Below are 27,525 nucleotides of genomic sequence, written 5' to 3'. Positions count from 1 at the left end.
CTCGGCCTCCCAAAGTGCTGGGATTACAGGCTTGAGCCACCGCGCCCGGCCCGCATTTATCTTTAAAATTAGACTTTTAAATGCCTCTAAGATAGGTGAGCAGTAACAAAGTTAATTTTAGCTGTGATTATGCTGTGATTGTGTTTGGCTTAACAGTAATGAAAATAAGTTTAGGCCCGGTGCAGTGGCTCATGCCTGTAATCCCAGCACTTTAGGAGGCTGGGGTGGGTGGATCACCTGAGGTTGGGGGTTTGAGACCAACCTGACCAACATGGAGAAACCCCATCTCTACTAAAAATACAAAATTAGCCAGGCATGGTGGTGCATGCCTGTAATCCAGCTACTCAGGAAGCTGAGGGAGGAGAATCGCTTGAACCCAGGAGGCAGAGGGTGCAGTGAACCGAGATCTCACCATTGCACTCCAGCCTGGGCAACAAGAGCGAAACTTCATCTCAAAATAATAAGTTTACAGTCTCTGAATATGTACCAAATGGAGCCAGGGGTGGGGAGTATTAGGACAAGCCACCCACTGCAGAGCCCCCAGCTCTCACTCGTGGACTGAGTGCATGGGACACAGCCATTCGGAAAGCTCTTTCTTTCGGAGTGGGACTGGGTGTTCTGGTTTTGGTTTAATTGTTTTATCATTTTGTAACATTGGCACCTATTCTTTAGACTGCATCCTTGCCTTGCTTGCTTGAAGCTGGAGCACAAATGTTCCATCACCCTGTAACAACACAAGTATGCGTCATCCCTGTGAGGCTTAGCTTGAGAAGCGGCATCTCCAGGAACCTCCTTCTGTGGTCTGTCTGCCACTTTACACTGTTGCTCTCATTTCAGTCACTGAGGCCCTTTCCCTTATCCTCCAGGGACATGGTGCTGCTCTATAAGCTCTGACTCCAGTGTGACTTTCATATTGCTCCTCCAGATAGCAGTGGCAGTGGCATTTGCAAAAAGGCTGAGAACAAGAATAAAATCATCAAAGTGAAGATGATAGTAAAACAGACCTCATTTTTCAAAGTCCATTCTTTTTTCTGGTCTATGCACTGCCAGCTCACTCCTCTGGCAAAAACCGGGGGGTGGCGGGGGTGGGGGGGGCGGGAGTTAGTTTTGCAGAAAGCACTGATGGCACAGGTGTGCTCCAAGTTAACCAGAATACAAGAACCAAAAAAGCCTGTGAGACACTGGTGCTCATGACCGCAAGCTCCAGGTCGGGGGTTTTCAGATGAACACAAAAAGGGGGCTTCTCCCATCCCAAGATGAGTGATAAATGAGGCACTTCTCATACACTCACACTCACTCCATTCCCTCTGGGATGACTGTCTTCCATCCTACAGCTGTGGCTGCCGTTCTCTGCCTGATAAACTTCTTTCCCTCTCCCTCCCTCTGACAGAGAAACACACACAGACACACACACACACACACACACACACACCCCACTGGATCTATAAGCAGTTTGCAACAGGATGCACCAGTTCTAATCAGTTTTCAAGTCAACGGAACCAGTCACAGCTTCCTAATCAGTGAATGACTGACATAAGGAGTTAATTCAGAAGCAGCTCAATACTATGGACAATACTAGTGAACAATATTAGCATAATGTTTGTACAAGAAAGATACCATAGTCTCTTGTGCTCCCTCTTCAAGATGAATTTGCTGAAAGTGAGTTGTAATTAGAGATGTTTTTAAAAACAACAACAAAAAAAAAACCAATGGCTGGGCGTGTGGCTCACTCCTGTAATCCCGGCACTTTTGGAGGCGGAGGCGGGTGGATCACCTGAGGTCAGGAGTTTGGTACCCGCCTGGCTAACATGGCGAAAGCCCGTCTCTACTAAGAAAACAAAAAATTAGCCGGGTGCAGTGCTGGGCACCTGTAATCCAGCTACTTGGGAGGCTGAGGCCGAAGAATTTCCTGAACCCAGGAGGCAGAGGTTGCAGTGACCCGAGATTGCGCCATTGCACTCCAGCCTGGGCAATAAGACTGAAACTCCATCTCAAAAAATAAATAATAATAATAATAAAAACTGAGATTTATTGTTCCTCCTCTGTCCTTTTCCTTGAGAACTTAATAAAAATGGAAAATATCCATTACTTCTAGGGTTCTTGATGATCTAAAATGGTTAAGCCGGGATGGAGGATAGATGTCAGTAAACACTGAAATCACGGAACCCTAACGAGGCCAGGGCTCTGCTGAGCAAATCAATGGGTCCAGAGTGCCCCTAACATGCTTTTCCGCTATAGCCTCTGAGGGGCCCGGGCCCTGCTGAAGACTCTGGGCTGGAATCCTCTGGGATATCCTCCACAGTCATCCATTGTATACCTTTCCTTGGGGTTCCTCAGAGTGGCTTCCAATCTTCCCACCAGCAGAGTCCCCTTTACCCACTCTCACCCCTGCCATGGGCCCCATTTTTGGTTTTGTTTTTATTTTTGAGAGTCTTGCTCTGTCCTCCAGGCTGGAGTGCAGTGGTGCAATCACAGCTCAGTGCAGCCTCCACCTCCCAGGCTCAAGTGATCCTCCCACCTCAGCCTCCTGAGCAGCTGGGACTACAGATGTGTGCCACCACCACATTTGGCTAATGTTTTTGTATTTTTAGTAGAGACAGGGTTTCACTATGTTGCCCAGGCTGGCCTCAAATTCCTGGGCTTAAGTGGTCTGCCCACCTCGGCCTCCCAAAGTGCTGGGATTAGAGGTGTGAGCCACCACACCCAGCACAGGTCTCATGTTTTGAAGTAGTTTTAACTAATCATTTGGGGTTTTCCTCATTTTTCATAGATCAAAAACAACCGCATGAAAATTATACCTCAATTTAAAAATGAACAAGCCAGGCGCAGTGGCTCACGCCTGTAATCCCAGCACTTTAGGAGGCCGAGGCAGGGGGATCATTTGAGATCAGGAGTTTGAGACCAGCCTGGCCAGTGTGATGAGACCTCATCTCTACCAAAAATACAAAAATTAGCTGGGGATGGTGGCGGGCGCCTAGAATCCCAGCTACTTGGGAGGCTGAGGCAGGAGAATCCTTTGAACTTGGGAGATGGAGGTTGCAGTGAGCCGAGATTCCTTCACTGCATTCCAGCATGGCTGACAGAAAGAAACTCCATCTCAAAACAAACAAACAAACAAACAAACAAAAACCATAACTGTTCATCTCTGCTAACAAGTACCAGAGAGTCAGTACACCAAGCTGGGTTCCCGCCGAAGGCAAAGACATTCCATTTAGTTTCCTTTGTGGCCTTGTGACAGATACTAAATGGATGGTTACTTAGATGCTTTCTGACTGGTTTTCAATGGCTTGTGGGTTCCTCTGGGTCCTGGGGCCTCCAGAAGGGGCCACTGCCACACACACACACCTGGAAGGACCCTGTATCAATAGACACCTGCGCTTCTGCCTCCTCAAAAAAAAGGAGGGGACTGGAAGTGCCCACAATGGAGAATTCTGAGACCTGCCTTCCGGCTCAAATTTGGTCATGCACTGGCTGCATGCTGTTGGGCCATTCACCCAACTGCTCTGACCTCAGCATCCTCATCTGTAAAATGGTTTGGCCTGGGCAGCTTCAGGTGTCCAAGACTGGACCAGCAGCTATGGAATCACAAATTGTAGGAAAATGACTCACCTCTCTCTCTGGGCCTCACACACTCTCATTGGTACAGATGACAGCTCAGGGCCCCAAGATTTGAAACTGCTCTTTCTGGAGACTCAAGATTGATGTCTTGGCCGAGTGCGGTGGCTCACACCTGTAATCCCAGCACTTTGGGAGGCTGAGGCGGGTGGATCACCTGCGGTCAGGAGTTTGAGACCAGTCATGGCCAACATGGTGGAACCCCATCTCTACTAAAAATACAAAAAATTAGCCGGGCGTGGTGGCGGGCGCCTGTAATCCCAGCTCCTTGGGAGGCCGAGGCAGGGGAATTGTTTGAACCCAGGAGGCAGAGGTTGCAGTGAGCCAAGATCACGCCATTGCACTCCAACCTGGGCAACAGTGCGAGACTCTGTCTCAAAAACAATAAATAAAATAAATAAATAAATAAATAAATAAATAAACAAACATTGATGTCTTGAGTCTCAAATGGAAAGCAGTGTCGTCATTGTGTCCCAATTAATAAGGTTTTTAAAAAAATGGTTCCAAGAGGCTGGGTGCGGTGGCTCATGCCTGTAATCCTAGCACTTTGGGAGGCCGAGGCAGGCAGATCACGAGGTCAGGAGTTCAACACCAGCCTGGCTAACATGGTGAAACCCCATCTTTACTAAAAATACAAAAATCAGCTTGGGCCTGGTGGCGCGTGCCTGTAATCCCAGCTACTTGGGAGGCTGAGGCAGGAGAATTGCTTGAACTCAGGAGGCGGAGGTTGCAGTGAGCAGAGGCTGCACCACTGCACTCCAGCCTGGCAACAGAGTGAGACTCTGTCTCAAAAAAAAAAGGTTCCAGAATTATACATCCAAAGAGCATTGTTCCTCAAAGTAGCCTTGGAAACTAAACTTCTTCCAGAAGACAAACTGCTAATGAGTGGGAAGTTAGCACCCCTAAGTTTCCAACAGCTGGCCTGAGAGACTGAATGGAACAAAGAAAACTGAACTCTGCTAAGGAAAGGAAGCCCAGATTGAGATACCGTGCCTGGCTCATTTACAAATCATGTCGGGTCTGGAGACCATCTGGTTCAAACCCTTTTGTCTCTCAGTCAAGGGAACTTGCCCAAATCCACAGAGCTGGTGTGAGGAAGAGCAACATTCACTGACCACCCACCCTCACTGGAAGGCCATGGGACCGACCTAGGGTACGCCCTTGCAGTTAATGCGCCTACCATGTGGGGGCGCACGTGTTCTCCCTTTCAGCTTCCACTGCAACCTGAGTTTTCCAACCGTCAATCCGTAAGCAGCCCCGAAATGCTGCCAGCAAAAATCACCTGCTGCTTATTGAACACGACTGCATGTCAAACGCTGCTAGTAGCTTTCGACAGCCGCAGGAAACACTTCCATACCCCCCCACTCACGTTTTGCACACAAAAAAGATATGACCCACGGATTTTAAGTCACTTGTTGAAGGTCACAGAGCTAGTAAGTGCTAATCAGGGTTCAAACAACAGCTATTTCACTCCAGAATCTGGGCTTTTACACCCCACTCTTGTGTCTCCTAAACAGTGGAAATCTACAAGCCGGGAAGCCCTGCCCAGTCTGGGATTAGAAGGCAATCCAAGAGGAAGTCTTTCAGTGTCTTTCTAGAAGTTGAGGAGAATCCTTGGTTCCAAATTCTCCCAACTTATACCTAATGAAAGAAAGACCTAGAGACATCGGGGAATAGGGCTTACTGTCCACGTCCACATACCCCTAAAGCGGGGCAACTGGAAGAGCCTCCAGAATCTCGCTCAGCCCCTGCTCCCGTGGTGCTCCTAGAGCCATACGGATCCTCCCCGTGTGCTTCAGAATCCCCAAACTCTCAGCAGCAGTTCAGTCCCTTACAGGATCCCAGTGTTTTTTCTCTTTCACTCCCTTCCTTGCATTCTTTGGGGCGGCTGTATTTTAATCTGTTTTCATGTGCATTACAACTCTAGCTCTGTTGGAAAAAAACAAGGACACAAAGGCAGGGGGAGCAACGGGTTCTACGCCTCTTAGAAAGCTGGGCGCCGATCCTTTCGGAGCTGAGGCCCACTTCAGTGGGCTTGGAGGTTGCCCCACTCCAGGAGGCAGACAAATACTACTACTACTACTACTACTACTACTACTACTACTACTACTACTACTACTACTACTACTACTACTACTACTACTACTAATAGAATACTACTACTACTAATAATAATAGAATACAAAGAATAATTACTAAAACACTTAGTGATTGCTATCCACCAGATCCAGTGCTGGAGACCCAGTGCAGTGACCAGACCCAGTGCAGTGATGGAGGTGAATCATTTCAAGAAATCCCACAGGGGCCAGGTGTGGTGGCTCAGGTCTGTAATCCTAGCACTTTGGGCGCCTGAGGAGGGGGCATATCACCTGAGATCAGGAGTTCGAGACCAGTCTGGCCAACATGATGAAACCCCATCTCTACTAAAAATACAAAAATTAGCAGCATGTGGTAGCAGGCGCCTGTAATCCCAGCTACTCGGGAGGCAGAGGCAGAAGAATCGCTTGAACCTGGGAGACGGAGGTTGCAGTAAGCCGAGATCGCAACACTATACTCTGGCCTGGGCGACAGACTGAGACTCTGCCTCAATAAATAAATAAATAAATAAATAATAAATCAGTGAAGTCATTATTTGCAGATGAAGAAACTGAGATACAGAAAGGGTGAGTTACTTGGCCAGGCTCTCCCAGCTGAGTGGTGGGTTGTGGACCCAGGCAGCCTGGTATGGGGCAGGTTTCTAGCCACTCCTCTGTGGAGTCACTCTTCCAGGCTGGCCTTTTCCAGGCAGATTATTCAGCCTTTTTGCCTTAGAATGATGATTGGATATGCTTGCACAACACTTGCATGTACTTAGAGTATGTGTGTGTTTCCTAGCTAATATCTCATTTAATCATTCACTCAACATGGATGAATTGAATCATTCACTCAATTTGTTGAGTGTCTACCAACTGTCAATCGCTGTGCTCTAAATTCTTGCTGCTTGTCAAAATGTAGCCCCTAGGGCCGGGCGCGGCGGCTCAAGCCTGTAATCCCAACACTGTGGGAGGATCACCTGAGGTCAGGAGTTCGAGACCAGCCTGGCCAACCTGGAGAAACCCCGTCTCTACTAAAAATACAAAAATTAGCTGGGCATGCTTGTACGCACCTGTAATCCTAGCTACCTGGGAGGCTGAGGCAGGAGAATCCCTTGAACCCAGGAGGCAGAGGTTGCAGTGAGATGGGATCACACCATTGCATTCCAGCCTGGGCAATAAGAGTGAAACTCCATCACAGGAAAAAAAAAAAAATGTGGCCCCTAGATCAACAGCATCAGCATTACCCAGCAGCTTGCTGAAAAGGCAACATCTTGGGCCCTGGTATAGACTTTAGAATCTGCATTTAAACAAGGTTCCCAGGGGATTCATAGGCACATTGAAGTTTGAGAAGTGTGGCTTTGTAATATTTCTATAATACCATTTAATAGATATCCCATTTAATGAATAAAGTCAGAGATACTGTGACTTGCTTGTATCCCTACAACTAATAATGAAGCAATATATGCAAAGCGCTCACAACAGTGTTTTGCACATAGTATGTGCTCAATGAACAATAATAATCAATGACACAGCCAAGCTGTGAACCATCTGCTTTTCAATTGCATAGCCCCTTGGCCTCAAAAGAACCCCTTTAGGTACCAGGCATTCATTCCACCAGGTGAGGTGAGAATTATGGCTATGGCTTCCCTCCCAGTTCAGCCAGTCTACAGAAAGGGAAGCTAGGGGTTCCAGAAGCTACCATTGTGGTGAGCCTGATCTATAGCAGGGACGTCCTGGAAGGGGTGGGGACGTTATTCTCCAGAAAAGGCCAGATATAGAAAGAGGGGGACAAGAGGCTCTCTGAGGGATGCCTCCTGCAAACCCCATACCCTCCAACCTCATCCCCTCTGCCTCCAGATGCCTTTCTAGATGAGAACCTTATGCCCTAGGCCTCCCCAGGCCTCCCTCTCCTCACCTCCTGCCCTAATCTGTTCAGTAGGTGACCACTGTGGGAAGGCCACTTGTACCGTCCCTCTCAGTCAGTAGGACACAACTATGTCTCTGACGGTGGTGGGCTGGGCTTGTCTCTTTGTGCTGACCAAGTCCTTCCCCAGGGCCCTCTCAGCTATGGTCCATGGTGACTTCACCCCAGCCTACTTCCTGAACACCTGCTGGGGAGTTCCTCAAACTTTCCTCCCAACTTCCTGGAAAGCGCTGGGGAGTTCTCCTTCGAGAACTAAAGACAAGAAAACATGTATCTTTAAACAGCCTATTGTTTTATCTTTTATTCTTTGAAATAAAAAATTTAATACACAAATATTTTAAGCAAAATTTGCTTATAGTAAAAATTCAAGTAATAATATCCAAATAATAGAAAGCAAAAAAATCCCACCCGTTCAACATTTCAAGAGTCTTGACCACCTGTTTCCCTTGCAACATACTTCATTAGGCTCGGAGGCAAAGCAGAACCCACCGAAAGGCTTGCCATTGTGGGAACACCCAGGCTGTCCCATTCCGACCCATTGGCTAAGAGGGTTAACTTTTCCCTACAACTGTCTCCTTGAGACAAGAAATGTTCCAAAAGGGCCGGGTGCGGTGGCTCACGCCTGTAATCCCAGCACTTTGGGAGGCCGAGGCGGGCGGATCACCTGAGATTAGGAGTTCAAGACTAGCCTGGCCAACATGGTGAAACCCGGTCTCTACTAAAAATATAAAAATTAGCCGGGCGCCAGTAAGCCCAGCTACTCGGGAGGCTGACGCAGGAGAATCGCTTAAGCCCAGGAGGCCGAGGTTGCTGTGAGCCGAGATCGCGCCATTGCACTCCAGCCTGGGCGACAGAGCGAGACTGTCTCCTCCGCCAGAGTATCTCTTCAATGTTAGTCTCAGCCTGCACCCTTCTTCCACCGCGGCTTTCACTTCCGACCCTGTAACGCAGCTCCGCCTCCAGCGACCCCCGGGACAGAACCCCTCGCCCACCCGCAAGTGAGCAGCCTCGACCCGGGTTCCAGGGGATAAGCCCCGCGCCTGCGCGCACCCCGGGGTGTAGCTACGAGCCCAGCCACTGCCTCCAGGCCGGAGTCCACGCCCACTTAGGGGAGGAGCCCCGCAGCCTCCACCTACAGGGGCGTCCCCTAGGAGGACGTATCCTTTGTGGGCCGCTTCCCCGGGAAATCTCCGCCCCCAGCTGGAGCGGCTGTGCGGGCTGCGCAGCGGTGCTGGGTCAGGCCGAGGTGCCACCCACCCGGAGCCGGTGAGTGCAGCTGTCCGCTCTCCGGTAGATCTGCGGCCTCGCGGAGTAGTCGGGAGGGGACAGGAAGGGAGGGCGGGCGCGGGGCCCTCCTCCGTCTCGGCAGCCTGCGGAGGTGCTGCCCACGTCTGGAGGACCCCAGTGACCCTCAGGCCCGCGTTTGCGCCCCTCTCCCCACACACCGAGTCAGAGCTGGGAAAGCAGTGGTCTTAGACCCCCCTCGGGCACCCGGAAGAGAACGGCGAAGACACCTCTCCCCTTCCCTGGCTGGCGCAGTGCCAGCCTCGAGCTCCTCGGTAGCCCGCGGGCAGGGAGGGCCCGAGGATGGGGCGCGGCATCCGCAGAGACTCTTCGAAGCCCCTTCCGCGTCTCATCTGGTTTGTTTTTTTTGTTTTTTGTTTTTTTTTTTTTGATGCGGAGTGTTGCTCTGTCGCGCAGGCTGGAGTGCAGTGGCGCGATCTCTGCTCACTGCAAGCTCCGCCTCCCAGGTTCACGCCATTCTCCTGCCTCAGCCTCCCGAGTAGCTGGGACTACAGGTGCCCGCTACCACGCCCGGCTAATTTTTTGTATTTTTTTAAGTAGAGACGGTGTTTCACCGTCTTAGCCGGGATGGTCTCGATCTCCTGACCTCGTGATCCGCCCGCCTCGGCCTCCCAAAGTGCTGGGATTACAGCCGTGAGCCACCACTTCCGGCCCCGCGTTTCATCTTTCAAGGCTGTTGCAGAGGCGGCTTGCTTCCCACCTGTCCATCTCCATAAAAATCCCTACAGGAAACATGCCCACGTGTCCAGAGCTTTTAAGGACTTGGTGCATTTCAGATGAAGGCTTTTCCAGAAGCTTCCGCGTAGGAGAGGATCAGGCTTCCAACTGGTTATGGTCAGCAGCGTTTAGCACGTCTCCTTCCAGCCTGGAGGTTGTGTGAGGATTCCCTGTAGAGTGTCTCGAAAGCCTGATGAGGGGAAATAGAACCTCTCAGTGAATCGGCACCAGCGAGTGTAAGATGCACGTTATTGAATGTGTTGCTGCCGAAACTATGAGAATGCTCAGATTGTGAGCCATCCCCCTTTCTGAGATTTTAAAAGTATTCTAAACTGTTTTTTAGGATCACTGAAATATAATAGCTACCATGTGCCCGATATCTACTTAGTTCTTTTCGATTTTCATCATAACTTATAGAGAGGCTGGTACAGGAACAGGTGGTTAGGCAGCTGCCCTGGGTGAGACTGGGAGTCTCCTCTGCCCTAGCAGCCCAGGTGTAGACCACTCAGACTCTTATGTAGGCAGCTCTCAGTGGACGGGGATGATTTGGGGCAGGGAGAGTAGAGGTGGCCCTGGGAGCCCTGCATGGGCATTAAAACAGAACCACAGCTTTTCTCAGTGATCAGAGATAACTGTCTGAAGTTAAGCTGGGCTTAACTACATGGCTGGGAGTCTCACTTATGATTCTGAGCTCTGTCCGCATATTGGTCGTCCCGTGCACACCTCCCCCATGTGAGTGGTCAGTGGTCCTGGAGGGCAGTATCCAGTCCCTTCAAAAGTGGGAAATCAGGCAGCAGGAGTGGGTCAGAATGGCTGTTTTTTTTGAGAGCGGGAGGAGGGGGCGCAGAGAAAGTCAGTAGGTGTTAGAGGCTCACAGTCCAGGCGAAAAGTAACAAGGGCCAGCTCCTGGTGTGGCAGTGGCCACTCAGGAATAAAGTGGATGGTGCCCATGATGTGCTGCCTAGCACACTGTTGGTGCTTAATAAGTGTTTGCTGCATGAAGAAGGGTAAGAGGGGCTGCCTTTACTGCTAAGTTTGCTACACCCTGCCACAGCTGGTCTTCTCTATGATCTGACCCCCTCGCAGCCACACTCCCTTTTTGGCCATATTTGCTCTTAAAGTTAGTTGGCAGCAAAAATGGCGGCGTGGAGGTTGCTTAGCACTTGTTAGAGATGCTAGAGATAAATGAGCTAAATCCATGGCCTCTTTTGCCCATTTCTGCCCACAGGGATGCCAGAAGGGCCGTTGGTGAGGAAATTTCACCATTTGATCTCCCCCTTTGTGGGCCAGCAGGTGGTCAAGACAGGGGGCAGCAGTAAGAAGCTACAGCCCGCCGGCCTGCAGTCTCTGTGGCTCCAGGACACCCAGGTGAGGCAGTCCTCCTCTGAAGAGCCGGCTCTGTCGCACATCCTGCGCCTCCCCTAGGATCTATCCCCACATGTCTCAGGGTGTCACTTCCCTGGGTCCGGAACCACCAAGCTCGGACTCCATGCAGCTCGGTCTTTCAATCTCATGTGTCTCAGCCAGAAGTAGATCTTGCTGCGGACCGTAGAACTGTAAAGAACATGTGTCCATGAGCTGGAGACCCTGATTCCAGAGGGTCTGGAATGCTTCTGTTCTCTCCAGCCACAGCTGATGGGCACCTTTGGCTGGGAACTGTGTTCGATTCCCCTGAGCCAGCGGAGAATTAAGGAAAGACCAGAACCGGCTAGGTGTGGTGACTCACGCCTGTAATCCCAGCACTTTGGGAGGCTGAGGCAGGCGGATCACGAGGTCAGGAGTTCAAGACCATCCTGGCCAACATGGTGAAACCCCATCTCTATTAAAAATACAAAAATTGGCTGGGTGTGGTGGTGGGCGCCTGTAATCCCAACTACTCGGGAGGCTGAGGCAGGAGAATTGCTTGAACCCGGGAGGCGGAGGTTGCAGTGAGCCGAGATTGTGCCATTGTACTTCAGCCTGGGTGACAGAGTGAGACTCTGTCAAAAAAAAAAAAAAAAAGAAAGAAAAGAGCAGAACCTTCAGATCTAGGTTCAAAGCAGCTCATCCTTCCAGGGGCTCACGGGGCTCCCTGTTTTCTGACCCCTGCCTCCCTCTCTAGCCTTCTTATCCTGCCCCAAACCTGTCTTCTGATCAATGGAACTGCCTGTGGCTCTTGTTAGTCTTTCTGTCCGTGGTTTTGACTTGCTGCCTCCTGCTCAAGCACTTCTTCCTTTTTCTCCCAACTCTGCCCCTGTCCCCTCAGTTTATAATGGTTATTCCTGGTCTTCCAGCTTCCACTTGGCCACTGCATCCTCAGAGAAGCCTGCCCTGTCTGCCTTACGTGGGGAGGAAACTCCATCTCTGTGCTTCCAGGATATCGTGTACTTCCTCCCTGTTCTGCTTGTTGAAGGGCGAGGACAGATGCAGAGGGCAGGGGCTGCTCCTTGCCTGTATTGTGCCCCTAGCACCTAGCTGAGTGCTGGCACATAGGAAGCACAGGGCGGTGCCTGCAGATGAACTCATGAGCTCTGCTGCTGCTTAGCCGTGTGCTCTTAAGCACGGTCATCTCTTAGCTCTTTCTTCTATTGTAGAATGGAGATAAGCCATTGACCTCTTAAAATTGTTGTTTTAAGTAGACTTTATGCCTGGCACATAATGGGCACACCATAAGTACTAGTTCCCTTTCTTCCATCTTGCCCTCACCCCCCACCCCTGCAACACATACACACAGAGGTTTTAAAACTGTCTTTTGTTAGAACTGGAAGAGATCTTTACCCATAGTTGATTCCTTTGGAGACTGAGGCTGGGAGAAGGGAGTACTTAGCACAAACTTAGGTGGCTGGCAAGGAAAAGGTGAGATCCCAGGACCCCATGGCCTCCAGGACTGTGGCCTGTTTGTACACACTGTCCTGCGAGGTTTGCAGGGGCAGGATTATGTCTCTTGTCTCTGGATCCCCAGCAATTACCAGGGTGTCTGCTGCAGAGCTGGCTGTAAGAGAATATATCGCAAGTGGGTGGGTGGACAGATGGATGTGCAGTGAAGGAACCTGTAGACGGGACTGGGAGCTTCTTTCCCAGTAAACCAAGCAAAAGCCCATGTTGCAGGGAACCTAAGGTTGCAGGGAACCTTGGGTGCTGCCTGGCAGTGCTTTGAAGTGAGCGCCCTTCCCTGCTTCTCCCTGTCGGTGGATCCCTGACGCTAGAAACTTAGAATTGCATTGAGAACATAGGGCCTGTGTCGACGCAGGCCACACTATTAAGCTACACTAAATGGGGAGGGCAGAGCACATGATGAAGGCCCAGGTAATGGCCCTGATAGGAAGAGGTCCCAGTGGCCTGGAGATGATGCGCGGGAGGTAGGACTTGAGTTGGGCCTTGAAGGCTGAAGGATTTCGGTGGACTGAAGAGGGAGGAAAGGGCATTTCAGGCTTGAGAAGCAGTTACAGGCAGGCTGATGGAGGTAGAGTGAGCAGGACAAGTTGATGAGGCAGGAGAGAGCTTGGCTCCACCCTGTGCCATCTGTTTGTCTGGCACATCCTTTCCTTGTCAGCTCTCCATTTTCTGTATCAGGAGTCATATTGGATTACTCATAACAGACTGAAAAAAACGACTACTACAACTCAGGGTTTCCCCCTCCACTCCGGTAATGGAACAGTCCAGGGTGGTATAGGAAACATTGGAAAACTCAGGGTTTCCCCCTCCACTCCGGTAATGGAACAGTCCAGGGTGGTATAGGAAACATTGGAAAACAAGCTCCTTCCACTCTCCCCCTCCAAGACTGGGTAATTTATTAAGGAAAGAGGTTTAATGGACTCACAGTTCTGCATTGCTGGGGAGGCCTTGCAATTATGGCAGAAGGCGAAGGGGAAACAAAGGCACATCCTACATATTGGAAGGCAGGAGAGCTTGTGCAGGGGAATTACCATTTATAAAACCATCAGGCCAGGTGCAGTGGCTCATGCCTGTAATCCCAGCACTTTGGAAGGCAGAGGTGGGCAGATTGCCTGAGGTCAGGAGTTTGAGACCAGAGTGGCCAACATGTTGAAACCCCATCTCTACTAAAGATGCACAAATTAGCTGGGCATGGTGGCAGGCACCTGTAATCCCAGCTACTTGGGAGGCTGAGGCAGGAGAATTGCTTGAACCCAGGTGACAGAGGTTGCAGTGAGCTGAGATCGCACCACTGCACTCGAGCCTCGGCAACAGAGCGAGACTCCATCTTAAAAATAAAAACAAAAACAAAAACAAAAAAAAACCATCAGATCTCGAGACTTATTTACTATCACGAGAACAGCCCCCATGATTCAGTTACCTCCCACTAGGTACCTCCCACCGGGTCCGTCTCATAACACATGGGAATCACGGGAGTTATAATGAGATTTGGGGACACAGCCAAACCATATTATTCCACCCCCAGCCCCTTCCAGAGCATATGTCCTCACACTTTAAAACCAATCGTGCCTTCCCAGCAGTCCCCAAAAGTCTTAATTCATTTCAGCATCAATTTAAAAGGCCACAGTCCAAAGTCTCATCTGAGAAAAGGCAAGTTCCTTTCACCTATGGGCCTGTAAAATCAAAAGCAAGTTAGTTACTTCCTAGATACAATGGGGGTACAGGCATTGGGTAAATACACCTGTTTCAAATGGGAGAAATTGGCCAAAACAAAGGGGCTACAGGCCCCATGCGAGTCTGAAATCCAGCAAGGCAGTCAAATCTTAAAGCTTCAAAATGATCTTTGACTCCATGTCTCTCATCCAGGGCACGCTGATGTAAGAGGTAGACTCCCACGACCTTGGGCAGCTCTGCCTCTGTGGCTTTGTAGGGTACAGTCCCTCATCCTGGCTGCTTTCACAGGCTGGCATTGAGGGTCTGTGGGTTTTCCAGAGCAGGCTGCAAGCTGTCAGTGGATCTACCATTCTGAGGTCTGGAGGACAGTGGCCCTCTTCTCATAGCTTTACTAGGCAGTGCCCCAGTGGGAACTCTGCACCGGGGCTCTAACCCCACATTTCCCTTCTGCACTGCCCTAGCAGACGTTCTCAATGAGGGTTCCACCCCTATAATACACCTCTGCCTGGACATCCAGGCGTTTCCATACACCCTCAGAAATCTAGGTGGAGGTTCCCAAACCTCCATTCTTAATTTCTGTGCACCTGCAGGCTCAACACCACATGTACACCACCAAGGCTTGGGGCTTGTACCCTCTGAAGCAGCAGCCTGAGTTGTACATTGGCCCCTTTTACATTGGCACCATTCTGGGGTCTGGAGCACAGTCGCCCTCTTCTCACAGCTCTACTAGGCAGTGCCCCAGTGGGAACTCTGCCCTGGGGCTCTAACCCTGTATTTTCCTTCTGCACTGCCCTAGCAGAGGTTCTCAGTGGGGGCACACCTCTGCCTGGACATTCCCTTGTTTCCAACATCCTCAGAAATCTAGGTGAAGGTTTCCAAACCTCTATTCTTAACTTCTGAGCACCCGCAGGCTCAACACCACATGTAAACCACCAAGGCTTGGGGCTTGTACCCGCTGAAGCAGCAGCCTGGGTTGTGCATTGGCCCTTTTTAGCCATGGCTGGGGGGGCTGGGACACAGGGCACCAAGCCTCTAGGCTGCATACAGCAATGAGGCCTGGACCTGCCCCAGGAAACCAATTTTTTCCTTCTAGGCATCTGGACCTGTGATGGGAGGGGCTGCCATGAAGGTCTCTGACATGCTGTGGAGACATTTTCTTTGTTGGCTTGGTGATTAGCATTTGACTTCTAGTTCCTTATGCAAATTTCTGCAGCCAGCTTGAATTTCTCCCCAGAAAACGGGTTTTTCTTTTCTACTGCATCATCAGGCTGTAAATTTTTCAAACTTTTATGCTCTGCTTCCTCTTGAATGCTTTGCCACTTAGAAATTTCTTTCACCAGCTGGGTGTGGTGGCTCATGCCTATAATCCCAGCACTTTGGGAGCCCGAGGCGGGTAGATCACAAGGTCAGGAGTTTGAGACCAGCCTGGCCAATATGGTGAAACCCTGTCTCTACTAAAAATACAAAAATTAGCCAGGCATGGTGGCAGTCACCTGTAGTCCCAGCTACTCAGGAGGCTGAGGCAGGAGAATCACTTGAATCTGGGAGGCAGAGGATGCCGTGAGCCCAGATCATGCCACTGCACTCCAGCCTGGGTGACAGGGTAAGACTCTGTCTCAAAAAAAAAAAAAAAAAAAAAGAAATTTCTTTTACCAGATACCATAATCATGTCTCTCAAGTTCAAAGTTCCATAGATCTCTAGGGCAGGGGCAAAATGCCACCAGTCTCTTAGCACAGCAAGAGTCACCTTTACTCTAGTTCCCAACAAGTTTCTCATCTCTGTCTGAAACCACCTCAGCCTGTGCCTTATTGTCCATATCACTGTCAGCATTTTGATCAAAACCATTCAACAAGTCTCTAGGAAGTTCCAAACTTTCCCACATTTTCCTGTCTTCTTCTGAGCCCTCCAGACTGTTCCAGCCTCTGCCTGTTACCCAGTTCCAAAATTGCTTCCACATTTTGGGGTGTCTTTACAACAGTGCCCCACTCCAGATACCAGTTTACAGTATTAGTCTGTTCTCATGCTGCTGATAAAGACATAACCAAGACTGGGTAATTTATAAAGGGAAGAGTTTTAATGGAATCACAGTTCCACATGTCTGGGGAGTCCTCACAATCATGGTGGAAGGCAAAGGAGAAGCAAAGGCATGTCTTACATGGCAGCAGGCAAGAGAGAGCATGTGCAGGGGAACTGCCCTTTATAAAACCATCAGATCTTGTGAGATTTACTATCATGGGAACAGCATGGGAAAAAACCCACCCCCATGATTCAGTTACCTCCCATCGGGTCCCCCCAACAACACACGGGAATTATAGGAGCTAAAATTCAAGATGAGATTTGGGTGGGGACACAGCCAAACCATATCATACATTTTATAGTCAGTGATGTCCAGTCATCAGTTGATGGACATTCGGATTGTTTCGACTCTTTGACTTCTATGGATAATGCTGTGGTGGGCATTCATGTGCAAGTATTGGTGTAGACATATGTTTCCATTTCTCTTGAGACTATTCCTAGGAGTGAAATTGCTGGACCATATAGTACGTTTAACTTTTTTAGTGTCTTCCGTAGTGTTTTCCAAAGCAGCTGCACCATTTTATCGTCCCTCCAGCAGTGTATGAGGACCAATCCTTCCATTTTTAACCTCTTGCCATAGCACTGGGGCCTGTCTCCAGCTCACCTGGGTTCAGGGTGGGTAGGTTCCCTGGGTTGCCTCTTCCTTGGGGTCCCCCTCTGCTGCAGCAGGGGTCTCTGCTCTGCCTCGTCAGTTACCCTTCCTGTGCCTGTTCCTCATCTTCTGGAGGGAATTTGTATCTCCTGTCTGCTCCTCCTCTTGATTTAAACCCTCTAAACCTCCGAGGGTTTAGAGCTCTTTGGTTCCTATAGCGGGTTTGTTGGGAGCAGTGCTAACAGCGCATGCCCTAGCTACTGTGTCTGACCAGGAGCTCCCCCTCCCAGTATGGGGTTTCCGCCTCTGCGTTCAGGCGTGTCCCCTCAGCTGGGGACTCCCTGTCTCCTCTGCCTTCCACTCTTCTTGTGACGCCCAGCCCAGGTAACTGCCAGCTTCCCCTCATGCTGTAGACTTCTTCTGTGTGCTACCTCTGCTTCTACCCACACTTTTCTTTTCTTTTTTTTTTTTTTTTGTACAGATGGGGGTTTCACTTTGTTACCCAGGCTGGTCTCGAACTCCTGGGCTCAAGCAATCCTCTTATCTTGGCCTCCAGAGTGCAGGGATTACAGGCATGAGCCACTGTGCCTGGCCTACCCACACTTTTCTCCATGCTCTTGTAGTATCTGTTTTCATACTTGTCCCCCTCCCCCCCCCCCCGCCTTTTAAATTTTTTTTTTTTTTTTTTTTTTTTGAGATGGAGTCTCGCTCTGTCACCCAGGCTGGAGTGCCTTGGTGCAATCTCGGCTCACTGCAAGCTCCATCTCCCGGATTCACACCATTCTCCTGGCTCAGCCTCCCGAATAGCTGGGACTACAGGCGCCCGCCACAGCGCCCGGCTAATTTTTTTGTATTTTTAGTAGAGACGGGCTTTCACCATGGTCTCGATCTACTGACCTCGTGATCCGCCAGCCTTGGCCTCCCAAAGTGCTGAGATTACAGGCGTGAGCCACTGTGCCCGCCCGCCTTTTAAATTTTTTTTAAAATTGTGATGAAAAACACATAACAAAATTTACTGTCTTAACCATTTTAAAGTATATAGTTCAGTAATGTTAAGTATATTCACGTTGTGTAACAGTTTGCCTAAACTTTTTTATCTCCCCAAGCTGAAACGCCATACCTGCTGAACAGTAACTCTCCCTTTCCTCCCTTCCTGCAGCTCCTGGCAATCGCCTTTCTGCTTTCTGTCTCTATGAATTTTACTCCCCCAGCTACCTCGTATCAGTGGAATTATACAGTTATACAGTATTTGGAGTTTTTTTGACTGGCTTATTTCACTTGGTATAAAGTCCTCAAAGTTCACCCATGTTACAGATAAGGGAACACTGGAGATTGTTGTAATCTATTTTTGCTGCTATTACAGAATACTTGAGACTGGGTAATTTATAAACAATAGAAGTCTATAGAGCTCACAGTTCTGGAATCTGCAAAGTCCAAGGGCATGGCATTGGCATCTTGCCGTGTCATTTGCAATTGGCATTATTCCATTCGGGAGCTCAGAGCCCTATGGCCTAATTTCAAAGGGGCCATCTCTTACCACTGTTCCATTGGGGATGAAGTTTCTGACACATACTTTTTGGGGAACACATTCAAACCATTGCAGAGCCTTACTCATCTGTTTGCCCTTGGAGCCTAGCACACTGCCAGGCACATTGAATAAGCTTAATTAATGATTAGCGAACTGAAGTGGCTGCAATGTCACAGGAACCTAAAAGAGGGACAGTAGAAATTGCCATAGTTGGAGAGGGTATGAGGACATCTTGACCTAGATATTTTTGACCTAGTAAATGTTTTGATCATCATGGGCATTTGACAGTTATTTTCATCAGAATTATATCAACATTGGTGAATTTACACCAAGAAATATTTTCTGCAGCAGATTCTATTATGCCCACTTAAATCCTTGCTCAATTTTTTTTTTAATGTAGGTCAGTTAAACCATTTCTAATATGTGGCAAATAACAATCTGTGCTCAGACTTACAGATAAGCTATTCTGGGATTATTTCGAAAGGTAATGCTCTTTTGTGTAGAGGATTTCAAGATTAATTTGTATGCTAATTAACAAGTAAAGATCATATCAGAACAGTGATCTTTAAGCACAGACCTGTAGCGGTCAAAAAGTAACACAGGCATTTCCAGTATTAATGCCAGATGCTTTGGCTTATACTCTTTGAAAGACTGCCTGAATTTCAGGCTGTGTAGAACCGACACATCCTGGAATCTAGACATACATACTGCATATCAGGAGGTGTAACATGAAAACAAACTCAAAGCAAGGGCCAGGTGTGGTGGCTCATGCCTGGAATCCCAACACTTTGGGAGGCCAAGACAGGCAGATCACTTGAGGTCAGGAGTTTGAGACCAACCTTACTAATGCGGTGAGACCCGGTCTGTACTAAATAAATAAAAATTAGCTGAGTGTGGTGGTGTTCACCTATAGTCCCAGCTACTTGGGAAGCTGAGGCAAGAGAATCGCTTGAACCCAGGAGATGGGGGCTACAGTGAGCCAAGATGGTGCCACTGCACTCCAGTCTAGGCAAGACTCCATCTGGAAAAAAAAAAAAGAAAAGAAACTCAAAGCAGCCAGAACATCCTTTAACACACATTTTCTGTGTTTATTTTCTTCTACTGAAATCCTCTTCAGTGAGGTAAGGTGGGTCCTTTGCCTTGTACATTTTACAGTGGTGATTTGATTCATTGGTCAATTTTTGTTTCACTATGTAATTTTTATTGATTACAGTTTTCTTATCAAGTCCAATGCACTGGTGGAGGGGGTAGCGTGGGGTACCCAGGCTTATAGTGTGTTGTCTTTAGCTGCTCTGTGTGTGCATTCCCATGCACTGCTTATTTCTGGCATAGAAAATGTATTATGAATGGAATGAAGGAATGACAACTTATGTTCATTTCTTAGCTACTGCATGGAAAAATTGGGAGCGATTCCCCTCAGGTTGTCCAGGGTGGTCCTGCCATCTAGCATGGGTCAGTTTCCTGCCAACCAAGTCTACTTGCTCCCAGTCACTTTGAAAACCACATGCGAACTGCTCACACCACTGGAGCAAAAGAGCAAAAGGCAGAACCCCAAGACTCCATTTGGGAAGGCTCCCCGCGAGGGCCGAGAAGGAACACCTTTGCAATAGGATAAATATCTGCATTCGCCCGTTCCCCTCTGGGTCTGTAAGGCTTAGATCTCTGTTCATTTTTTCTAGGTCCATGGAAAGAAATTATTCCTTAGATTTGATCCAGATGAAGAAATGGAGGCCCCTGGCAGCAGCCCACTGCCAGAGCCTCCACAAAAAGAAGCGCAGAAGGAAGGGGCTGTGGACCCAAAGCAGGCCAGGGAGCCCAGCGGGCAGAAGACGCCTGATGGATCCTCACAGTCTGCAGAGCTCAACCCCCAGGGAGAGGATGAATCTGAGTGTTTGGAGGGAGACGCCCCTGCAGGAGATGCTGGGAGGTGGCTGCGCGTCAGCTTTGGTTTATTTGGCAGCGTTTGGGTGAACGAGTTCTCCAGAGCCAAGAAAGCCAACAAGAGGGGGGACTGGAGAGACCCTTCCCCGAGGTAATGGTGTGGCCATCTGATTCTCAGGGGCTCTGATAGTCATAGGGCCCTGCTTGATGGGGTTTGGGACTTAAGCAGTGGGGTCACACTGAGGACGTCCAGGCTGCCCCCCATGGCCCTGCTGTCTTGGGGAGAGAGGCCACCTCTGTATCTACCAGTGACAGGAAGTAGACCGTGGTCTGCACGCAGGAGAGGTGGCTGGGAGATGGGGAGAATTTTCCCAAAAAATGTGGCACTTGAGAGTGGACTGTCCCTGAAGAACATTTTACTGCCTGACTCCTGACTTGTGTGCTTTGAGTTTAGGGACAAGATTTTCCCAGTTTTAAGTATACTGTTTGTGTGTTTATGTTTTATTGAGATATAATTAACATACAATAGAATGCCGATCTTAAGTGTTCAGCTTGATGAGTTTTTTTAGTTTGTTTTGAGACGGAGTCTTGTTCTGTTGGCCCAGGCTGGAGTGCAGTGGCATGATGTTGGACAGGCTGGCTGGTCTGGAACTCCTGGTCTCAAGTGATCCGCCTGCCTCCGCCTCCCAAAATGCTGGGATTGCAGGCGTGAGCCACCATGCTTGGCCCCAGTTTTTAATCTATGAATGTTGAGATCAACATTTTGTGCATAAAACTCTAGGTTTAGGATCATATGCTCAGTGTCAATTCCCAGAGGAGTAATTGCTGCTCAGAGGGAATGCACATGCTTAGGGCTCTACATTTGATGGCCTTAGGAAAGTGCTAGTGAGCTGAAATCTCATGAATGTTAGGTTGTTTGTGTACTTCTTATCAATTTATCGAAGCCTTTGGACCGAAAGTCTGTTTTTGTGACATGTGTTGCCAGCATTGTTTGAAGTCTGTCCTCTGTCCTTTGAGCTTCTGATGCCTGTTGGCATTTGGGATTTGAAATTTGTATGTCGTCAATGGTGGGTATTTTTCTTGGTTGCTCATAGGCTTCCCCTTTTACTAAAAAAAAGGTCCCTTCTACCCCCAGAGAAAGTCACATGACTTCTATTTTCTGAAGTTTTATAACTTGTAAAAATGTTTAGAACTGTAGTCTTTTTTTGTGGCATGATGTAGGTACCATAGGATGCTTTGGGCTTCTGTGGTCCGGAGATTTTGGGCTCACATGACTGGAAGTTCAGAAGGAGGGTGGGCTTTGGGGTTGCAGTTCCGAGGTTCTCACTTCATGTGATTCTCCTGGCTTTGCACTTTCCACACATTGGTTTTGTCCTTAGACCAGCAGCAAAAGGCTACTGCAGCTCCAGGATTTTATTCATACCGAAAAATCCAGAAGATGAGAAGATCATTTTTAGAAGTTCAGATGAGGAAACTTTTCTTAGAACCTCCAGCAAACCTCTCATCATCAGGAGCCTGCCCTTTGCTGAGTCCTGGATTAGTCACCACCTGGAGGCATTGAAACGCTCTCCACGAAGCAGGCTCACCCCTAGGTTTTCAGATATATTGCCATAGAGTGAATGTGTGTCATGCCATTATTTTTAAATCTCTGTTTACCTGGTTATGTCTCTTTTCTCATTTACATGTTTTATATTTATTTTGCTTTGTCTCTTTTTTTCTTTAATAGGCTGGCCTGAGTTTTATCTACTTTGTTGGTCTTTGAAATAAATAATATTAGCTTGCCAGGCATAGTGACTCCTGTCTGTAATCCCAGCACTTTGGGAGGCTGAGACAGGAGGATCACTCGTGCCCAGGAGTAAGAGACCAGCCTGGGCAACATAGTGAAGACCCTGTTTCTACAAAAAATAAAAACAAAATTAACCGGGTATGGTGGTGCATACCTGTAGTCCCAGCTACTTGGGAGGCTGAAGTGGGAGGGTAGTTTAAGCCAGGGAGGTTGAGACTGCAGTGGGCTGTGATTGTGCCACTACACTCCAGCCTCAGCAACAGAGCGAGACCCTGTCTCCAAATAAATAAATAAATAAATAAATAAATAAAAATTAGCTTTATATATCCTTTCTATATGGAAAGGGTATATGGAGTATTGAAAATATTAGGTCAGGTGTGGTGGCTCACACCTGTAATCCCAGCACTTTAGAGGCCGAGGTGGGTGGATCACCTGAGGTTAGGAGTTTGAGACCAGCCTGGCCAACATGATGAAACCCCATCTCTACTAAAAGTACAAAAAATTAGCCAGGTATGGTGGTATACACCTGTAATCCCAGCTACTCGGGAGGCTGAGGCAGGAGAATCGCCTGAACCCAGGAGGCAGAGATTGCAGTGAGCCAAGATAGTGCCACTGCACTCCAGCCTGGTGACAAGAATGAAACTCCATCTCAAAAAAAAAAATTATAAGTAAAAAATGCATCTAATATGCCTAGCCTACCAAACATCCTGGCTTAGCCTAACCTACCTTATATGTGCTCAGAACAATTACATTAGCCTACAGTTGGGCAAAATCATCTAACACAAAGCTTGTTTTATAAAATGTTGAATATCTCACGTAATTTATTGAATACTGTACTGAAAAGAAAGGTGTTATAGGTACTCAAAGTATGGCTTTTACTGAGCGTGCATTGATTTTGTACCATTATAAAATCAAAAATTAAAAGTGAACCATTGTAAGTCAGGGATGTGTGTATGTGTGTATGATCCGACCACAGAGTGTGCTCTGACTGTATCGTGGTAACAGTGTGGGGATGTGTGTATGATCCGACCACAGAGTGTGCTCTGACTACATTGTGGTAACGATGTGGGGATGTGTGTATGTATGTATGATCCGACCACAGTGTGCTCTGACTATATTGTGGTAACAGTGTGGGGATGTGTGTATGTGTGTATGATCCGACCACAGTGTGCTCTGACTGTATCATGGTAACAATGTGGGGATGTGTGTATGTGTGTATGATCCGACCACAGAGTGTGCTCTGACTGTATCATGGTAACAATGCAGGGATGTGTGTATGATCCGACCACAGAGTGTGCTCTGACTATGTTGTGGTAGCGATGTGTACATATGACCTGTTCTTTCTTCCCAGGTTGGTCCTGTACTTTGGTGGTGGTGGCTTCCTGGCATTTTATAATTGTCAGATGTCTTGGAGCTCTTCCCCCGTGGTCACACCCGCCTGTGACATCCTGTCTGAGAAGTTCCATCGAGGACAAGCCTTAGAAGCTCTAGGCCAGGCGCAGCCTGTCTGCTATACACTGCTGGACCAGAGATACTTCTCAGGGCTAGGTATGACTCGTGGGAAAGGGGTGAGTCCACAGACTTGCTTCATGGAAAAGTCGCTCCTGTGGGAGTCACAAGGCCTGAGGCCCACCCTAGTTGTGCCAGTGCTGTTGGTCTTGAGGCGCCACTTGCTTAATCTCCTTTGTTTTACTTCCCTTGTTTTTAGACTGAGGGCATTAGATCAGGCAGTTTTTAGCTTGTCTCTCGGCTTCAGAATCCACACCCTAACTGTGTTATCAGTTGTGAGCCTTCTGCCAGCAGCGCTGGAACATCGCCTCCTAAAGGGCAGGGTCATGTCTCGGGCACCTCTGTACCCTCCACAGCACAGTGCAGTGCCTGGCACACAGGAGGTGCCTGACCTGTGTCCGTAGGAACTGAAGTCGTGCAGGCTGCTACCAGAGGAGTGAGTGCGTGCTCTAAGGGATGCTGCTCTTGGGTGGATGCACAGAGATGACTCAGTCTACACTGGGTTCTTACAAGACACGAGTGAAGAAGAGTTTCCCTCTCTCTATTGCAGTGGCATGAGCAGTGAAACCGTGAGCATTTCAGGATAGGGAGAAGAGCGGAACAATTTCAAAAATACATGTAACAGCTAATTAGCTGGACTATGAGAGCGTGCCATTCTTATTACCCACAGCAGGGGAATAATTGTGCCCAAAATTGGCTGCTGAAGCAATCAGGCAAGTTGGTGGTGACAGAGTCACCTCCATATCCAACATGTGGCTTTGCTGCCTGCTCACCTCCCCTCACGAGAGTCGGAGAAGGCCCGGTGGTGCACCAGGCACTAGCCTTGCATTTTCATGTTAGGACCATGGGAGTCCCTGTGCCCTCAGGAGCAAAGAGCCATCGGAAGTAGCTTTTTGGGTATATGTGGCAAGAGCTAATAAAGTAACAGTAGTAATTAGTAATGGCCAGTGTTTTCCAAGCAGCTCGGATGTGCCAGGCACACGTTTTTGTCCTTAGTGCTGTTCCATAGGATGGTTATAGTGGGTTTCCCTTCCTTCAGATGAGGAAACTGAAGCAGAGAACACATCTCTAGTACACGGTGCAGCTGAGATGTGAATCCAGGTATTCTGTCAAAGAATTCTGGAGAGATCGATGTGTGTAATGAGGAGTGTGACTATGAGGCTCTTGGAAAAAGCAAGAATTTCCTTCACCCGCTCACTCCAAACACACAGACGCTCACTTGACCTCTGTCACGCTCACCATCTCTCCTTAAGGAGATCATTGTTTAATGTCCCAGCAAGCACAGACTCAGTCCACTGCGAGTTAGGAAAGATTGCTATGAATGCCTGGTGGAGCTGAAAGAGTATGGTTGGAACATTCCAACGAGAGTTACTGATTCTGGAAGGAGGGATCGAGGCTGGCTTCACAGAGAATGAGGCAGGAGTAGAAAAATCATAAGATAACACCTCCCCAAACACTTTCTACATAACGAGCATTATGCTTGGTATTTAATTTTATTTTATTTTTTGACACAGGGTCTCTCTCTGTCGCCCAGGCCGGAGTGCAGTGGCATAGACACAACCCACTGCAGCCTCAACCTCTGTGGCTCAAGCGATCCTCCCACCTCAGCCTCCTGAGTAGCTGGGACTACAGGTGCATGACACCAAGTCTCACTAACTTTTAAAATTTTTGTAGAGACAGGCTCTCACTATGTTGCCCAGGCTGGTCTTGAACTTGTGGACTCAAGCGATCCTCCTGCCTCTGCCTCCCGAAGTGCTGGGATAACAGGCTTGAACCACTGTGCCTAGCTATGCTTGACATTTTGTTTTTAATTAAAAAAAATTTTTTTTGAGACAGTCTCGCCCTGTTGCCCAGGCTGGAGTACAGTGGCACAATCTCAGATTACTGCAACCTCTGCCTCCCAGTTCAAGCGATTCTCATACCTCAGCCACCTGAGTAGCTGGGATTACAGGCAGGTGCTACCATGCCTGGCTAATTTTTGTATTTTTGGTAGAGATGGGGTTCACGATGTTGTCGAGGCTGGTCTTGAACTCCTGGCCTCAAGTGATTCACCCGCCTCTGCCTCTCAAAGTGCTGGGATTACAGACATGAGCTACGGCACCAGGCCGACATTTTAAATAATAACAACAGTTAATATTTATTGAGTACTCCACATACCAGCCACTGTGCTCAGGCGTTTTTTAGTGAATTCTCATTTACTGCTCACAAAAACCAGGTGAGCCATCCCTGCCTTACAGATAAGGAAACTGCAGCTAATTGAGACTGAGGAGCTTGCCAGGGTCATGTGGGTAGGATCTGCTTGAGCTGGGATTCAAGTGCAGGCAGTCAGATGCCCGACCCCTTTTTGATAGCCTATTTGCCATGACGGGCCATGCATGAGTTTCATTTCATCTTCACAGCAACCTTAAAGGTAGGAATTGTCAACTCCAATTTAGAGACAGAGAAGCGGAGTCAGAGATCGCGGACCCGCCCAGGGTCCCACAGGACGTGGAAGAGCTGACTTCTGCCGTGCTAACTTTGTGGGTGGTTTCATCGTGCCATGTGTCCTTTCTCCTTCGCTTACCCTCCCCTGCTTTATTTCAGGGAACATCATTAAGAATGAAGTCTTGTACAGAGCTGGGATCCATCCCCTTTCTCTTGGTTCAGCCCTGAGTGCCCCGCGTCGGGAGGCCCTGGTGGATCACGTGGTGGAGTTCAGTACAGCCTGGCTGCAGGGCAAGTTCCAGGGCAGACCGCAGCACACGCAGGTCTACCAGAAAGAACAGTGCCCTGCTGGCCACCAGGTCATGAAGGAGGCGTTTGGGCCCCCAGGTGGGTTCCAGAGGGTCACCTGGTGGTGCCCACAGTGCCAGCCCCAGTTGTCAGAGGAGCCGGAGCAGCGCCAGTTCTCCTAAGGAACTCGTGGTGCTCTTCCTGGAACCTGGCCCTTGGGGAACCTGACGTCTAAGTGTCCAGAAAGGAGGATGTGGGCAGGAATGGGGTGCAGAGGATAGTGTATGTCGGGGTGCCAGGATTATAATATTCACCTCCCTGGAGTTATGTTGAAAGCAGAGTTTTCATAGGATTAGATTCTTTTTATCCTTTTCTAGTTCAGTGAATTCATCCTATTGAATTGCATCATAGTGAAAGATGAGAGAAATCGTGATGATGGGGAAGGGGAGAACCTCCCAGAAGGCACTGGGGCAAGGAAAAAGAAAGCCTGTGGGAAATGGCTGAGCTCCCAGCACGGCTTTGCAGGTGATGTGGGGTTTTGTTTTTGTTTTTGTTTTGAGACAGGGTCTTGCCTGTCTCCCAGGCTAGGGTGCAGTGGCGTGAGCTTGGCTCACCGCAGCCTTGCCCTCCTAGGCTCAAGCAGTCTTCACCTCAGCCTCCAGAGCAGATGGGACTACGGGCATGTGCTATGATGCCTGGCTGATTTTTGTTTACTTTTTATAGAGATGAGGTCTTGCCATATTGGCCAGGCTGCTTTTGAACTCCTGCAACTCAGGCAGTCCTCCCACTTTGGCCTCCCGAAATGTTGGGACCACAGGTGTAAGCCACCGCGCCCAGCCAGCTCCTGTGTTTTGCTTTTGTTTTGTAACTTTGGTTGATGTTAAGGCCCTCCATTTTGGAAAGCAGGAAAACAGGTTGTTCTTTGTTTTTTTGGTTTTTTTCCTCTTCCCCTGGAGGATCCAGGGATGAGGATAGAGTGACCTGAGAGCAGTGCTTGGATTCAGCCTCCTGCCGGGTCCTTCCTGCTGGACACAGACACCAAGAGGCAGGGGTGGAGCAGGGAGCTGCGCCTTCCTGGGGTGCCCAGTGGTCTGTAGAGAAGAGCTGCTTGTTTCTCCTTAAGTCAGTGTGTTTGTGACTGTTGACATGTTGAACAGTTCAGGAATCAAGGGCTGTGGGGAAACTCCCTCCGGTTGTTGGCAACAGGTGAATGAAGCTACAGCAGTGACATGAAAATAAAGCTCTCTGTTACTTGC

At 48.8% G+C, this 27,525-nt stretch overlaps 2 protein-coding genes across 6 annotated transcripts; both read left to right on the top strand.

The window, feature by feature from the left end:
• Positions 1-271: 271 nt before the first annotated feature.
• C8H8orf49 (chromosome 8 C8orf49 homolog) lies at positions 272-9,090 on the top strand. Its single transcript, XM_025393413.1, is given in 3 exon segments — positions 272-533; positions 536-993; positions 8,815-9,090. Coding segments are annotated over 3 exon segments (996 nt in total).
• Positions 8,714-27,525, top strand: NEIL2 (nei like DNA glycosylase 2). 5 transcript variants are annotated; one of them, XM_025394992.1, is made up of 6 exons: positions 8,714-8,880; positions 9,592-9,753; positions 10,865-11,004; positions 20,061-20,413; positions 23,400-23,596; positions 26,141-27,525. In XM_025394992.1, exons 3-6 carry the CDS (start codon positions 10,867-10,869, stop codon positions 26,449-26,451), a joined length of 999 nt encoding a protein of 332 aa, XP_025250777.1. In that variant the 5' UTR covers positions 8,714-8,880; positions 9,592-9,753; positions 10,865-10,866; the 3' UTR covers positions 26,452-27,525. The 5 variants fall into 5 exon arrangements, with proteins under 5 accessions (XP_025250777.1, XP_025250776.1, XP_025250778.1 ...); XM_025394991.1 differs by lacking the exon at positions 9,592-9,753; XM_025394993.1 differs by lacking the exon at positions 9,592-9,753 and having other exon boundaries at positions 10,865-11,009.

The sequence above is a fragment of the Theropithecus gelada genome, chromosome 8 (genome assembly GCF_003255815.1).
Source record: "Theropithecus gelada isolate Dixy chromosome 8, Tgel_1.0, whole genome shotgun sequence".
NCBI classification, from domain to species: Eukaryota; Metazoa; Chordata; class Mammalia; order Primates; family Cercopithecidae; genus Theropithecus; species Theropithecus gelada.
The sequence above is the reverse complement of the archived record's forward strand: the minus strand, read 5'-3'. Positions and strand labels throughout refer to the sequence as shown.

Excerpts from the sequence above, each read along its gene's own strand:
- NEIL2 (XM_025394991.1), top strand. The coding sequence starts at position 10,867 with ATGCCAGAAGGGCCGTTGGTGAGGAAATTTCACCATTTGATCTCCCCC. Across the intron at positions 11,005-20,060 it reads TGTGGCTCCAGGACACCCAG|GTCCATGGAAAGAAATTATT; the intron begins GTGAGGCAGTCC and ends CATTTTTTCTAG. Across the intron at positions 20,414-23,399 it reads TGGAGAGACCCTTCCCCGAG|GTTGGTCCTGTACTTTGGTG; the intron begins GTAATGGTGTGG and ends CTTTCTTCCCAG.